The sequence below is a fragment of the Perissodus microlepis genome, chromosome 8, assembly GCF_051167445.1.
Source record: "Perissodus microlepis isolate ML-2025 ecotype Zambia chromosome 8, ASM5116744v1, whole genome shotgun sequence".
Taxonomy (NCBI): Eukaryota; Metazoa; Chordata; class Actinopteri; order Cichliformes; family Cichlidae; genus Perissodus; species Perissodus microlepis.
This window is the reverse complement of record NC_140468.1, coordinates 29,769,083-29,785,334: the sequence shown is the minus strand read 5'-3', so window position 1 is coordinate 29,785,334 and position 16,252 is coordinate 29,769,083. Positions and strand designations below refer to the sequence as shown.

Here is a 16,252-nt window from a genome sequence, read left to right as displayed (position 1 = left end):
AAGCACGTCTGTTATACCCAGGGCATAAATGTCTGTATGTCAGCGCTGATTATTCAAACCCTGTTTAAAATGTGACACATATGTTGTCCGAAAACATTTCCTCTAAATTTGCAAAGTTACTGATTTAAAAAATATATTTTCGAATTTTTAGTTGCATGTCAAACATATGATAGCTAAATTCACAAAGGTATAACCGTGCTAAATAAAAGAGGCCCAAGCACCAAAGCACTCTAATGCAAGCCTCTAAACTGTATGTTGATAAGTACATGAAGCGTACCTCTACCTCTACAGCTGAAAACAGTTTGTATCCGCACTCTGAGGGTCTGCTGAATTGTTTTTGGAGAAACTGTCCCTAAGCTATTGTTGCTCATACTTACTGAGTTCCCTAGCTACTTCCTTACTATGTCAGTAAACTCTTTGAAAAGGAAGCTGTTGTAGATTTAAAGAAACTTCTTAATTGAAGCAAAGGCAAAAAACTGGAATGAATTTTATGTGACTGTTCATATTAAAGCCAACAACAAGTGAAAATCCAAAACCACGACATTCACAATTTATCAAAGCTTTTTTTCCACACACACCTGTCCAGATGTTACTGGGTGATGTACTTTACAGGGACACTAGCCCGTGGCTCGGTGGCGTTACCGTTGGAAACCAGGGCTGTAAAGCGTTTCACTCGCTGCTGTGACTGAAGTGTTGACTTCTTCACACAGGCCATCCTGAAGCGCAGCCTGAAGCCCACGTGTTCAGTCGTCCCCCAGATGAAGAGAGGTCACACCAACAACCTCGAGTTTTTCCTCCAAGTATTTTGTTTCAGACTCGATGGAGTCACTGACAGACGACTTCATTACTAAAATAATCAACAGCAACATCTTTTACATTTAATTGTTTTTTTGTGATTTTTATTGTGAAAAACCCTGATTTTGATAAGTGCATTATTATTGTTATTATTATTGTTATTGTTACAGTGGATGAAGCTGTTGACTGTTTGTCACAGGTGCGGTCCAGTTGGAGGTGCGTCTCATGCCCGCCACCAGCAGGTTTGAGGTTTCGGAGAACGGGAGCCTGACTGTCAGCGGTACGTCATCATCAGCACACAGACTGTTCAGGCTGAGCTGCTGATAAAGATCCCAAAGTTTACACATCATTTACATTTGTAGCTGAAAATCACACAACATTATATCCACAAACATATTGTTTATTATTTAGTGCAGCATCGTTTAAACGGGTTTCCCGTGTCGCTCGGCTGCTGATTGGTTCAGCACAGGCCGGCTGTAGCTCAGGTCACATGACACCGAGCTGCATCCATCAGGCTGAGGTGAAGCTCTGTGACCAGAGCAGCAAAACCTCAGAGGTCTGTTAGTTTTTCCAGTGACAGAGTAAAACTCGTCTGCAGACTTTTGACTTTCAGTGTGAACTCGTGAATATTCAGAATCGCTGGTTTTCAGGTAAGGTGAGCATCCTGGAGGATTCGGCACTCGATTCATTCAACAGTGAGATCGGCCAGGAAGCTGCCGACAGGAGCGACGCCTCGATGAAGCTTAACGCACACGAGATCTACAAGGAGCTCAGACTGCGAGGTTACGACTATGGAAAAACCTTTCAGGGCATCTTGGAGTCAAACACAGCAGGTACGCTGGAGCTGTGGCTTATTGTCCTGCTGGGACATAAAAGGACATGATTCTAGTTACACTCAGATAAATGTTGGTAGGACTGTTTTTCTAATAATCTGATTGGCTGTTTCTAGGAGACCGTGGGAAGCTGGAATGGACAGGAAACTGGGTGACGTTTCTGGACACCATGTTGCAGATGATCGTCTTGGGGCTGCCGGGTGGAGGTTTGCGTTTGCCGACCAGAATCCGCTCCGTGTGCGTCCATCCTGCTGCACACCTGGAAAAAGTCAGCGAGCACGCTGAAGGAAAGCAAGGTGTGTTTGCCTCCCTCGCTTCAGATCAGCAGCAGTGATCCTCCTGATCGGTACTTAGCGGTTTGTGGCTGTCATGTCAACATGATGTGACTGTTTTATGTGTAAAACACCGGCTGCTGTTCGCTCTCAGCGTTTGGTCCCCTTCAGCTCGATGTTTGACTCTGTTTGATTCCTGCAGCGGTTGATGTCCACGTAAGCTGTTACCTTGACAACATCACTGCTGGTGGAGTCCAGATCTGTGGCCTGCACGCCACAGTAGCCCCTCGCCGGCAGCAGCTGCAGAGCCCGCCCACACTGGAGGAGTTCCTGTTTGTTCCTGATGTGGAGACGGACTGCCTTACAGCCAATGGGAAGCTGGCAGAGCAGCTGAGGCTTTGCAAAGGTACAGACAATCTCTCCATCACTCACATGCAGTAAACATATGAGTGATAACTGGATCAAAATAATGTTTGCACGTGTGATCTGATCCAAACTGTGTGAGGAGACGGATATGATGGGATTGTCTGGTTGTTCACATCTTTCTCCCTGTATGTATTTAAGAGCTGTTACCTGTTAGACTTGTTTTGATCTCCTTGTGAGGAGATGACGAACATCAAACCAAACATTGTGCTAAAGTCCGTCTTCTCTCCTGTCCTCCGTGTCCAGCTTTGATCCACACACTGCAGCAGAAGATGGCCCCTCATGGTGTCAAGCTCTCCATCCCGGGGTTACAGGGGGGGTCTGATGCACCTCCTCCCAGCGGTGAGCCTTCTGAGCCCAGCCTGCTGCGGCTGCTAACCCTGCTCTGTGGCCTCGAGTTCAATGGGAACCTCCACTCTGAGCTGGAGCAGGTGGTGCAGAAGGAGCGGCTGTGCCTGCTTAAAGACGACCTGCTCCAGGGTCTGCTGGTCGACGACGCCCTGAGACATTGCCTCGACATCACGGTGGAAAACAGCACACCTAGCAGGATCAAAGTGTTGGAGGTAAGACTCTCAAACAGCTGGATTTAGCTGGATTATTTCCACACACTCATCATTTTCACGTCTCTGACTCCTGCAGGCTCTGTCAGACGACGGCCAGCTCTTCTGTCAACATCCAGCCCATGCTCCGTGTGGACTACACTGCGACTGCGGCCAGTCTGGAGCTTCTGGCCCCCCACCAGGCTCCCCTGGAGGAGCTCGGTGTCGCTGCGGCTCAGTGTGATCCTCTGACCGGCCCAGCTGCTGGAGACGTTGCTGTGGGGGCGGACCTGGTGCTGTGTAACCATGCATGGGGTCCAGTGAGGACAGAGCCCAGGCTGCTGGTAGCAAATCTGGCATCTGGAGCCAAAGAAAGTGGGTTTGTTCTCCTCCACACGCTGCTGAAGGGGGAGACTGTGGGGGAGGCTGTGGCCTTCCTGTCCAGCACTGCTCAGAGCAGCAGCCAGCAGGGACTCCTCACACAGGTGTGTTTAAACAGAACATTTTTACACCCTGCTGTGACGTGCTGTCAGCTGAGTTTTGATTATTCTGATCTTGTTGGAAGGCTGAGTGGGAGGAAGTGCTCTCAGAGGCTTCTCTTAACCTGGTGGCTGTCAGGAAGTCTTTCTACAGCTCCGCCCTCTTTCTGTGTCGCCGTCAGTCTGTGAGCAAACAGCCGGTTTTCCTGCCTGTGGACAGCAAAGACTATCAGTGGGTGGAAACGCTCAAGGTCAGTCCCACTTTCGTCTCTCTGTCTGTCGTTGTCCCCGAACACTCACAGCTCGCTCATCGGGCTCGTCTGATTGGCTGTTTTCTCTGTGTTATCATAAAGTATATATGAGAGAGATCTGAGCTGTTTAAAAGTCTAACTGTGGGGACTCTGCTCTGCAGCAGGAAGTGATGTCAGAGTCCTCAGACCATCCAGTGTGGCTGACTGCTTCTCAGGCAGAGTGTGGGATTGTGGGAATGGTCAACTGTTTACGGCAAGAGCCTGGTGGCAACCGGATACGGTACGATATCGTTAACAGCTCGTTGTTCTCACACTGCAGCTTTTATGTAGAAAGGATCACACCAAGACTTTCAGTCAGGATTTAGAGTCCATGTTAGCACTGCTGGGTCTTACTGATGATCACTAATGTGCCAGAGAACAGGTTTCTAATAGACTCAGCACGAGTGTAATCAGTGAGGCTTCCTCAGACGTTAACACTTCATTGTACAGTGGAAACATAGTGGATACTTTCTGTTGCTTATATTTCTGTGTAAAGTCAAATGATAAGGATCAGTTTTTCCCACAGGCCTGAGATAGAGGCTCAAACCTCTGAGGACTCGTTCTCTGCTTTCAGGCCAGCTAAAGTCTGTCACGCTCAGTCTGCCCTGGTTCAACACTTTGGGTTCACTGTTGTATTATTCATGTGTTACAGCAGGACAAACGTGTCTTTATGCCCGTTTGTGTTTCTTCTCTCGCTTTGCCACCAGCTGTGTGTTTGTGTCCAATCTAAACGAGTCTTCAGCAGCACCAGACCTCCAGCAGGACCACCAGTCCATCCAGTCAGTACTGCAGAAGGATCTGGTCATGAACGTGTTCAGGGACGGACGCTGGGGCACCTTCAGACACCAGCTCATCACTCATGGTTCGACTCGCACTCATACGGCGTATTTAAGGAGGCGAATGAGCTGCAGATGGTCACGTGTCAGGATCCACTCGTGTTTGGTCCAGGTCACTTTACATGTCTCGGCCTGCGCTCTAAACGTGTGGAGGACGCACTTCCTATGAATGACATCACAAACATAAAGAATAATAATGACTTTGTTATTTACACTTCTATTTCAAGACGCTGCAACACTCTGAGAGTTGAGATTCAGCTGCACTTTTACAAAAATGAACCCGTAAAATCTGCAAAACTGTAATTTTACATGGAATAAACAGTCGTCAGAATGACTTTTAATTGTAGAGCTGTGCTCTCTCACAAAGCTCTGTAAGGCGCACCTGCTGCAGGTGTTTGAACCCAGCAGTGAGTTAGACAGTACTGCCTCGTTCCCTCTTGGTTCCCTCTTGGTTCCCGCGCTCACTGAGGCTTGTCTGCTTGCTGTTTCAGATGTAAATGAAGCGCAGACCGAGGCCGCTTACGTCAACGTGCTGACATGAGGTGACCTGTCGTCTCTGCGCTGGATCGCGTCCCCGCTTCGCCACTTTGTGAGCAGGAGCCCTGCTGTGCAGCTGTGCCACGTCTACTACAGCTCACTCAACTTCAGAGACATCATGCTGGCTACTGGCAAGCTGCCGCCTGACGCCATCCCAGGTAGTGTGTCTGTACACAGCAAGTAATGCCACACTCTGCTGGGTCGTAGTGTGTGATGCTGTTGTTGAACATTCACAGTCACATGACAAACCTTTTCCATTTGTTATTTGTTGTAAAGGGGACCAGGCTTTAAAGCAGTGCATGCTGGGTATGGAGTTTTCTGGTCGCGACCCCAGCGGGCGTCGTGTGATGGGGCTGTTGCCTGCCAAAGGCCTGGCGACGGTCGTGGACGCTGACAGAAGGTTCCTCTGGGAGGTTCCCCACAGCTGGTCAGTGTGCGGAGAACTCTGAACGTTCTCAGCAGGTTTAACATGAACATTAAAATACAAGAAATCTTTTTTTTAATCATCAGCAGCCTTCATAGAAGCTCACCTGATGCCAGTAGTTACTAGTTTAACTGGCAGGGGTCCTCAGTCTGTTTGCACACATGAAGCTGTTTGTGCTGAAAGTCCCCAAACTAAACGCGTGATCAGAAACATTGTATCAACTCTGCAGATACACAGTAACAGCACGTCCTACACATCTGTAACACAAAGATCCTCTTTAGCTGAACCCTCACAGACACCTGCTGACATGGTGACGTGTGTGTGTGTGTGTGTCCGTGTGTGTGTGTGTGTGTGTGTGCGTCCGTGTGTGTCCGTGTTTTAGATAAAAGAATCACTGTATGAATGTGTGTGTGAATGAGCAGACAGGCGTTGTGTAAGTACTCGATTATTAGGTGAGACAGTCTTCAGTGTCCAAGCCTGAAGGCGGAGCACTGACACAGGATTCATTTATTCATTTATTCATTAGTCTCATTCATGAAGCTGCTGCTGTGCAGTTTCTCCAGCATACAGCACAGTTACATCCTGCTACATAAACCACACACTTATTGTGTGTGTGTGTGTGTGTGTGTTTGCAGGACACTGGAGCAAGCAGCTTCTGTGCCAGTGGTTTATGCCACAGCGTATTACTCCAGCCAGGCTGCCATCGCCATAGCGCTCAGTAAGAAGTGCAGAGTGTTCACTACAGTCGGTGAGTATGTAACACTCGCACACAGACTCACAGTAACAACATCGAACTTTGGGGGCGGGGCCTCTTGTCTAGGCTCAATGGAGAAGCGGACGTACCTGCAGAAGAGATTCCCTCAGCTATCAGCAGAGGCTTTCACCAACTCCAGAGATACTGCAGTGGGTGGTGTCTTTCACCTAGCCATGGTCAGATTCCCTTTAGTTATTTATATGTGTCACCTTGGAAAAATCATGTTTCACAGGTTTTATGGTCCTTCCTAAATTTGGACTACATATATCTGGTTCGTGCACTTTGGCTGCTGCAGCTGTCACTGAGCTGAGCCCTCCATACTTTTGCTCTTCAGTGTCACTAACTAACCGTGGGGGGGTAACTGCCCCTCCCAGAAACAAGCCGTGGATGTGTTAGAGGCAGCAGTGACTTTTTACAGCGAGCAGGGGAGAGTGCTACCTTTCATGTTTGTACCAGTGCTAATACCTAACAGTAGCTTTCTTTCTTTACTTTTATTTTGAAACAATACATTCAGAATTTTATTTTCTAAAGTAACTTCTCAGTCAAGACGGTTTGTTTACATTTACGACGTCGTCCACCTTCCAGCAGCCGCCTCACTCGCTGTCTAATGCTGACGTTGCTGTCAGTGTTTGGATCCTGCATAATTACTGCATAATTACTGTATTATTACTGCATTATTACTGCATTATTACTGCAAACTAGAATGATGGTCAGATCCCTTTGTTGGACTTCAATAGCTGCAGTGTCACATGACATGCAACGAAAACAAAAGCAAGAACGATGCTAACGATGTCGACTCAAGTTTCTCATCTATCAGATGCTAACATGCTAACAGCTAAACTACTGCCAGTTAACGTTTAAAGTGACCGTTTGTTGATGTTTGTTTGCATTCAGGTGTTGAAAGACGGTATGTTGGAGAATTTAACTCCTCAGCTTTATCTCTTCCTTTGAACGGCACATTCTGCTCCACACACAAGGCAAAGGTAGCTGCTCAGTGCTTCAGGGGACGATTGACATGACATCAGATATCTTGGATTAGCAGTCAGCAATCATTCCCTGTGCTCTGCTGCAGGGATGGAAGACCATTCTTCCAAACAATATTCCCTGAGTATTGATATACATTGGTATAAATGGCACTTACAGGTTACTCCAGCCTTTGAACACAGTCGTATTCCAAGAGCAGAGGAGCTGCTGTGAGTAGCTGATGAAAGCTGGGCCTGCAAAGCTGCTCGGGGCCCGGCTTGAGTAGGCAGGCGAGATATGTGAAGGCCAGAGGCAGTGCCCCCACCCGTCGGCTCCATCCAGGCTCTGCACCGCCTTATGGATTATACTCAAAGGATCAGAGACTGGACTGTTTGAACAGAGAGCCGGTCCAGACTTCCTGTGTCGAGGTCCTGGATCCAGAGACGGACATTAAGTCCAGAATCTCTCGTCTTTCTTTCAGTAGTAATTTTCCCCGTCCGGTCACGGTGCTGCTGCTCAGGAGCTCTCACTGTAAACTCATTGGTGAAATGTGCATCATGCACCGGTGCCAGTGTGTTTCCTCCCAGTGCTGCATCGATGACTGTGTGTGAGCACTGGTGCTGTTCGTCGTTGTCAGCTCCGCCTCCTCTAACATGTTTGATGTTTCCTCTGTGGGACTTTAAAGCCGGTGTGGAACACGGCACGTGTACTGCAGACACTTTGCTCCATGTTGAGGAACCCAAGAATGTCCTGGAACAAGACTTATGCACACAAAGCTTTAGCAGGTTTTTGAGTTTAACAAGTAACAGTTGTGTGAACTGAGTAATCCCCACTCAGTTATACTTCCATATTACACACTGACTGTATGTGGCGTCGTGTTTGCTGCGTGTGTTTCAGGCGTGGATGTGGTGCTGAATTCTCTGGCCGAGGAGAAGCTGCAGGCCAGTGTTCGCTGCCTCGCTCGACACGGACGATTCCTGGAGATCGGCAAATATGACCTTTCCAACAACACTCCTCTGGGTCAGTGGATCTGGTGTTTATTGACAACAGGATAGATAAATATATAAACATGTTTTATTCGTTTTTTTAAGGTTCCTGCAGGTGTTAACCAGAGTTTTGTTGTCATAAATGATTCTTGAAGCCTTGACAAACGCTGTCACGTTGCTGTGATTCCTTCAGGCATGCCGTTATTCCTTAAGAATGTGGCTTTCCATGGTATCCTGCTGGATGCTCTCTTTGAAGAGGGCAACCAAGAGTGGGAGGAGGTGTCCCAGTGTCTGCAGCAAGGCATTGTGGGAGGAGTAGTTCAGCCTCTGAGAACCACAGTGTTCGATAAGGACCAAGTGGAGCAAGCTTTCAGATACATGGCTCAGGGCAAGCACATCGGCAAGGTCCTGGTTCAGGTGAGTGGCGTGTTTGTACTGGACCTGCCCATCCCTACATGCATGTGGTTGGTATGTTACTGTGACTGCAGAGTGGCTGGACTGCTGCTTATCTTCTGACCAGCTTTTCTTTTCTCACAGGTCCGTTGTGAGGAACAGGGAGCAGCTGTACAGGCTGCTTCCCCTCTGTCTCTGCCAGCTATCTGTCGCACCTTCTGCCACTCGTCCCACTCCTACATTATAACTGGGGGGCTCGGGGGGTTTGGTTTGGAGCTTGCTCAGTGGCTGATGGAGAGGGGAGCCCGCAAACTGGTGCTGACTTCTAGATCAGGCGTGAGAAACGGTAATGCACGATGACACGGTGCTCCTACTGATGTGCACAGCCAAGTCCTGCATCAGTGCTGATGTGACTCATCTTACAGCTTCACTGTTGGACTGTCTTCAGGTTACCAGGCGAAGCGGGTGGAGGAATGGCAGAATCAGGGTGTGGAGGTGTTTGTGTCCACCAGTGATTTCGGCACACTGAAAGGAACAGAGCACCTGATTGCTGAGACCTGTGCCATGGGTGCAGTGGGTGGTGTCTTTCACCTAGCCATGGTCAGATTCCCTTTAGTTATTTATATGTGTCACCTTGGAAAAATCATGTTTCACAGGTTTTATGGTCCTTCCTAAATTTGGACTACATATATCTGGTTCGTGCACTTTGGCTGCTGCAGCTGTCACTGAGCTGAGCCCTCCATACTTTTGCTCTTCAGTGTCACTAACTAACCGTGGGGGGGTAACTGCCCCTCCCAGAAACAAGCCGTGGATGTGTTAGAGGCAGCAGTGACTTTTTACAGCGGCCAGGGGAGAGTGCTACCTTTCATGTTTGTACCAGTGCTAATACCTAACAGTAGCTTTCTTTCTTTACTTTTATTTTGAAACAATACATTCAGAATTTATTTTCTAAAGTAACTTCTCAGTCAAGACGGTTTGTTTACATTTACGACATCGTCCACCTTCCAGCAGCCGCCTCACTCGCTGTCTAATGCTGACGTTGCTGTCAGTGTTTGGATCCTGCATAATTACTGCATTATTACTGCAAACTAGAATGATGGTCAGATCCCTTTGTTGGACTTCAATAGCTGCAGTGTCACATGACATGCAACGAAAACAAAAGCAAGAACGATGCTAACGATGTCGACTCAAGTTTCTCATCTATCAGATGCTAACATGCTAACAGCTAAACTACTGCTAGTTAACGTTTAAAGTGACCGTTTGTTGATGTTTGTTTGCATTCAGGTGTTGAAAGACGGTATGTTGGAGAATTTAACTCCTCAGCTTTATCTCAAAGTTAACAAACCTAAAAATGACGGCACCATCAACCTGGACAGGTAAGTGAGAAGAGTGGCTCCTCCCTCTGTGTGTCACTGGGCACCATCATGAGCTGACCTCTGGATGCTTCCATCCCCTCTCTAGAGTAACAAGGAAACTGTGTCCAGAGCTCAGACACTTTGTGGCCTTCTCTTCAGTCAGCTGTGGCCGTGGCAACGCTGGCCAAAGTAATTATGGCTACGCCAACTCTGCGTGTGTGAGAAGCGCCGCTATGATGGCCTGCCTGGACTTGCAGTCCAGTGGGGTGCCATTGGTGATGTTGGGGTGGTTCTAGAGACCATGGGTGGGAATGACGTTGTGATCGGTGGCACCCTCCCGCAGCGCATGGCCTCCTGTCTGGAAGTGCTGGACTTCTTCCTGTGCCAGCAGCACCCAGTGGTGTCCAGCTTTGTGCTGGCGGAGAGGACGGTGGTAAAGAGTGAAGCAGGAAACCGGAAAGACTTGGTGGACGCTGTAGCTCACATTCTAGGTAAGAGTCAGGTTATACCAAACTAGCGTTCATAAAGGTGTTATATAAGAAAAGACCGCCGTCCTGAGTCGCTTTGGTGATCTTTGAGGTTACTTTGTATCACAGACATCGACTCATTTCTTCGTTGTTTTTAACTTCTTCTCACTCACAGGTGTGCGGGATGTCAGCAGTCTGAATGCTGACACCTCATTGGCTGATTTGGGCCTGGACTCTTTGATGGGCGTTGAGGTTCGCCAGACTCTGGAACGCGACTATGACATCGTCATGGCCATGAGGGATATCCGCCAGCTCACCATTAACAAGTTGCGAGAGCTGGCCAATAGCAAGCCAGAAGGACAAAGCGGTATGAAGAGCTGCTTTTTAAATGCAGAAAGATCTTTGAAAAGGTTTCAGGTTGTAAAAAAGCACTTATGTATTTGTTTAAATTGAGCTGTTAAGACTCTTGTTAGTATGAAATGTGTTATCATGTGTACAAACATAACTGAGTACATCTCCACACACCACAGCTAACAAGGACGGCGTTCGCTCTTGTGTTGGAGTCTGATCTGACCAAGCTGATGGTCAGCCCCAGCAGCCCTACTGTGATGTCACTGAACAAGGTGAAGAGCCAGGACGGGCCGCTGTTCCTGGTACATCCCATCGAGGGCTCCATCGCAGCCTTTAAGACGCTTGCTTCTAAGCTCAGCGTGCCTTGCTACGGCTTGCAGTGCACCAAAGGTTTGTTATACTTTAAAGACAATGAAAATACCGAGTCCTGCACAACAGGCAGGAACTACTGTGCACTTTGCATTTTGAAAGGAAATATGCAGAGTCGTTTACAGACGTGTGCAGACTCAGGTGGATGCAGTCAGGAACAGTTTGTAGACTTCAGTCAGTATTTGGTGTGTCCGCCTCCCTCAGCACAGCCTCGACTCTGAGGAAGCTTTTTGTGATTGAAGTCAATCAAATCTAGAATCCTTCAGGACGTCCACAGCTCAGCAGGATCCCACACTGCTGGGTCCGGGTCCAGGTCCGGGTTCTGGGCTGATAGTGTTGCAGTGTGTCTGCGGATGGAAACGGACTCCATTATTGACGTCACTCATGGAATCAATTCCTTTATTGATTCTTATCGGCTCCACTGTGAGAGAACAGTCAAACACATTCATTATGAATCAGTTATATGATGTCAAATGCTTGTGCATGTTGGAGGTGTGATCAGTGTTTGGGTCATGGGTGTACTCTGTTACATACTGCATTACGTTTTAGAAGTGTTCTATCTTAATTACTCCCAAGACAAAGGGATTAGTTACTTGTCTATTAGTTACTTGTTACAGTGCTTTCTTTGTGAAGCGCGCTGTCTCATAATTACATTTCACAATATAAACCTGCAGTCACACAAACACACTGTGTGTTTGTGCTGGTACCGTAGAAACATGATCAGAGGCGACAGCTCGACTGATCATCACCGCCTCTGTTACCTGCTGAAGCTCAGCTTCCTCATCGCTCTGAGCTCTAGCTTGGAGCTAGCATGCTGTCTGTCCAGGCGCAGTTTGCACTTTAGCGCTCTCGTCCTTTTGTGCAATAAACATAAAAGTAATATTCATATCCAGCTTTAGACTGCGCCACTACAATTCGTCCTGATTGTAGCACAAGTGGAACCAATAAGCAGGATTCATTGGCAAGCAGACAACCAGTTCCAAGGAGTTGAACTACTGGGAAGAACCAGTGCGATGCATTTTGTGGTACGCGTCGTGGTAGCTCCTGCTAGGATTTAGGACAGACCTGAGGCTGATGAGAAGGATCTGGGTGTTGCAGGGCCGTCCTGGCTGACACGGCGCTGCGTGAAGCTCTGGGATGCTGCGTCTGGACTGGCACACTGGGGTGGTGGTTCCCCTGTTTAAAGACCTAGACCTGAGCCTGTGCTCCAACTGTCACACTCCTCAGCCTCCTCTATGCCAGGGTGTGTCTGTCAGTCAGGCCTCTGATTCAGGAGGAAGCAGTTTGTGTCCTGGTCATGATCACTGGAGCAGCTTGTTATCCTCTCGACTGCAGGGTCTGTGGGAGTTTGCACAACCAGTCTACATGTGGTTTGTGAGGCTTCCTATTTTTGTAGGATCTTCATCTTACAGTACAAAGAGCCTTTGCTGCAGCTGTTGTTGTTTTTTGGCGCCTCATGGATAACTTTTCATGTCGTTTGAGTTTCAGGCTCGTTGGTGTTGCTGAGCTGTGTGCATCGTCTGTGTGGGTTTGTCAGCATAATGGGGCTCATATTAAAATGACTTTACAGTCACAGAGAAAAACTTTAAAATACAAAATCAACACTTTGAACCATCGTCATCAAATGATGAGTGTGCGTCCTCACCAGGTGTCACAATCATGTGTATCAAAACGTGTGTAACTGTTAAACAGCAAAATGTGTTAAAGCTGAAAGTCTGACTGTTCAAAGGTGAAACTACAAACACTTGTACATATACAGCTCCCTCCACAATGGCCTGAGGAAAACCAAAGACCTGATGTGATTTCATGTTTTCTTTGTTTCACAGTCACAGTTTAAAAGTTTGTGGTTCTGTTCTCAGACCTTTGTCACTCACATGTTGTGCATCAGCTGTTTATGTCACTGTGCAGCCAAACTAACTCCCCTCATGTGTTTCCTTTGCAGCTGCTCCTCTGGATAGCATTGAGTCCCTGGCTGCCTACTACGTGAGCTGCGTCAGGCAGGTGCGGCCGGACGGCCCGTACAGAGTCGCTGGATATTCTTTTGGTGCCTGTGTAGCATTTGAAATGTGCTCTCAGCTGCAGACCCAGAATCAGCCTGTGGAGTTCCTGTTTCTCTTTGATGGCTCACATTCATATGTGGCGGCGTACACACAGGTCAGAGAAACACTCGCGCATCTTTATTTCATGTATATGCTGTATAGCGTGTGTGATGTTGGTTTTGAAGGATGAGCTCTGGTCACATGATCTGCATGTGAACAGGTTTAACTGTGTTTTTGATTTGCAGAGCTACAGAGCCAAGCTAACACCCGGCAACGAGTCTGAGGCTGAGACTGAAGCCTTGTGTGCCTTCATCCAGCAGTTCACTGGCATTGAATACAACAAGGTATACTGTCTCTGACCCACAGGTTCACACACAAGTATTCCTTTATGTGGCATCAGCGTTAAAGGCCACACAACCTGAGCTTTTGCCTCACGGCGCCTGTAAGGTAAAGATGGTGACTGTAACACAGTCTGGAGCTGCTGTTCCAGCACAGTCTGTGTGTGGTGCAGGTTTGACTCAACAATGATGTGATGTTTGGAGCTGTTATGGAGACTAAAGTAAAACATGCGGTTAAATCAAAGCTTCGTACAGTTTCTCACTGAAAGCTGACATTTGTAACTCCTGAATATCAAAACATCTTCATTTTGCATTTTCATATACATAAGATCTGTGATGTTCATTAATTATGTGTCACTTACTTTTCTGAAAACAATAATATCTCCGCGAGCACGCGGTAACGTTTGCTATGAACTTACAGTCGTCTCCATGGTTACATCCTACAGCTTTTGGAGACTCTGCTCCCGCTGTCAGACCTGAATGCACGCGTCAGTGTGGCCGTGGACCTAATCACCTCCGCTCACAAGGACATCGACCGAGACTCACTGCACTTTGCAGCCTCCGCCTTCTACTACAAGCTAAAGGCTGCTGATGCATATGTACCTACTGCAAAATACCACGGCAGCGTGAAGCTGCTGCGCGCCGAAACCAGCAGCGAATATGAGCAAAACCTGGGAGCTGACTATAAGCTCAGCGAGGTAACGATGCACATTTACATCAGTCTGTAGTACTTATCTTCACTGTGCGTGCGTGCGTGCGTGTTTTTCTATAAACTCTCAGTCTGAGCCTTCCAATGTTCAAACTGTGTACTGCGTCTTTCTTCAGGTCTGTGATGGCGAGGTGTCGGTCCACGTCATCGAGGGAGATCACTGCACTTTCCTAGAAGGCGCAGGGGCGGAGTCTATCAAAAACATCATTCATAACTCACTGGCTGAGCGAGCTGTCAAACCAAGGGAGGGTTAAACATCCACCGTCTCTTCACCCTAATTCCTCAGCTTTCCCCAAACTAGACTGTAAATGTGTCATTATAGGAAGTCTTTGCACTGCTTATGTTTACACGCTACTGTTATCCTAATATCCCAAATGTTAATGGTTAGTGAACCAGTCGACATCCCATCATCTCACAGCTCTATCGATTCCAACTGCAAGTTTTGTTTTGTTTTTTGTTGCCATATGTTGTTGTTTGCAGAAGTTCATCCCACAACAAAATAACGTGGTTAAAAAATTAATGTAACAAAGTAACAAACACTGACACATTGATTGAATCCTGAATTACATAACATCACTTAAATTGGTGTTTCTGCTCATGCAGACATCAGTAGACAGGCAAACGCGCTGCGACCAGCCTGATGAGCGACTGTGGAGGGCTGACCCTGCAGCCGTGTTTCTGCACACTAACTACTCGTAACACAAGTTGGAGGCATTTCTTTATTTTGTGACATTTGTTTACTTTTCAGTCATGTGACCACACAGTCATCAGTTACTGTGGCAACCAGCAAATGTTTACGTTGTCAATAAGTTAACAACAAATTAAGTGTTTCATAAACTGTGTTTTAACAATGACACTCGTGTTACTGTAATTTACAGACCAGTTATTTCACTAATTCAGAAGAAAAACTGCTTTTCTTCACGATGGACTGTATCAAACACACGCTGTTGTTCTGACAGACGCCTGTGTCAGAGGCGTCACTAAGGACCGAATGTGTCTCTTCAGAGGTTAATCAGAGATGGTGAATGATCACTGTAACAGTGAGATCATATTTACTGATGTAACCTCTGAGAAACTGTTTCCTTTTAAAGGCTTTGGTCCAGAGATCTAAAACCTCAGCAAATAATCCAAACCTGAGTACAACAGCTGGCCTGAGACCTGTGATTGGGTCAGTGAAGGAAGCTGCTGATTGGAGATGAACGTGCTGAGGAGTCACAGTACGATGGACGTGACAATAAAGGCCTCTGTGTTTTATTGTAATATTTCTGTTATGTATTGTAGGACTAATAAAGGCCTCAACAGTTTTCCTTCATTGTAACGAGCCTGTCCCGTTGGATCTATGATTCCTGTGCTTTTATTGTCGTTACTATTTCTGATCATTTATCTTGTAAATATAGTTTTTGGGTTTTGTTTTTTAGAGGATGGGTCAGTTTATCAGGGACTGAAACACAAATCCTGTTGGCCCAGAAAATTCTTAGTCGCTGTTGATGTGGCGCCACCCGACCGTTTAGTTCAGACCATTAAAGTAACTGGACTGGTTCTATATGACACTTTTCTACATGCAACAAAGGTGGTGATGGAAGGAGAACAACAACAAACTTTTTTGTCTGTATTTAATAGCACAATGAAGACCAGACAGCAAAGCAGGGAGGGAGAAATAAAGGGCCTCAGGTCAGAGTTGAACCCAGCCGCGGCATTTACCCCATGACCAGGTGACGTGGTCACCCGCCCGACCCTTACGCACAGCAGTATTTCACTTCAGCTGCCAGGAGTATGTGGGTCGAGCATGCAGACTGAACTTTAGCTGCATGTTAGAAAGCCGAGTTTATTCCACCACGAGTTTGTGAGTGAAGGCTCCTTTAAAGGATTTAGAAGAAATGTCTGAAAGAGGAGGGGCTGCAGAGGTGTATAAACACAGGTGGGCGGGGCAGGGCTAGTGTGCAGGATGACTCAGTGACCTGCACTGACCCCTATGTTGGTGAACATTTTGTTAAAGTTAAATGTTTTCAAGCTGACGAGTAAATTATCCAGCGAGCTAAGTTGAGCGGACCGACGTGCAGTAAGGTTTTCATGCTCTTCACTAACAGCTGATCGCTGAGA

At 47.2% G+C, this 16,252-nt stretch overlaps 1 protein-coding gene and 1 pseudogene across 2 annotated transcripts; both read left to right on the top strand.

Annotated features, from left to right (window-relative positions):
- The first annotated feature begins 981 nt into the window (after positions 1-981).
- Positions 982-10,799, top strand: LOC146382197 (fatty acid synthase-like; annotated as a pseudogene). The gene is made up of 19 exons (XR_014800958.1): positions 982-1,075; positions 1,446-1,628; positions 1,745-1,924; positions 2,103-2,306; positions 2,570-2,886; positions 2,963-3,347; positions 3,428-3,592; positions 3,757-3,872; positions 4,339-4,493; positions 4,959-5,162; positions 5,281-5,431; positions 6,064-6,176; positions 6,249-6,327; positions 8,287-8,548; positions 8,669-8,870; positions 8,973-9,124; positions 9,809-9,900; positions 9,986-10,370; positions 10,522-10,799. The product of XR_014800958.1 is annotated as a fatty acid synthase-like (transcript).
- Positions 10,800-10,876: 77 nt separating this feature from the next.
- On the top strand, positions 10,877-15,470 carry LOC146382196 (fatty acid synthase-like). The gene is made up of 5 exons (XM_084938558.1): positions 10,877-11,087; positions 13,009-13,220; positions 13,351-13,449; positions 13,890-14,141; positions 14,269-15,470. Exons 1-5 carry the CDS (start codon positions 10,928-10,930, stop codon positions 14,404-14,406), a joined length of 861 nt encoding a protein of 286 aa, XP_084794684.1. The 5' UTR covers positions 10,877-10,927; the 3' UTR covers positions 14,407-15,470.
- Positions 15,471-16,252: the final 782 nt, after the last annotated feature.

Coding starts and splice junctions, on each gene's coding strand:
- LOC146382196 (XM_084938558.1), top strand. CDS start 10,928: ATGGTCAGCCCCAGCAGCCCTACTGTGATGTCACTGAACAAGGTGAAG. Junction 11,088..13,008: donor CGGCTTGCAGTGCACCAAAG/GTTTGTTATACT, acceptor TTTCCTTTGCAG/CTGCTCCTCTGGATAGCATT. Junction 14,142..14,268: donor CTGACTATAAGCTCAGCGAG/GTAACGATGCAC, acceptor GTCTTTCTTCAG/GTCTGTGATGGCGAGGTGTC.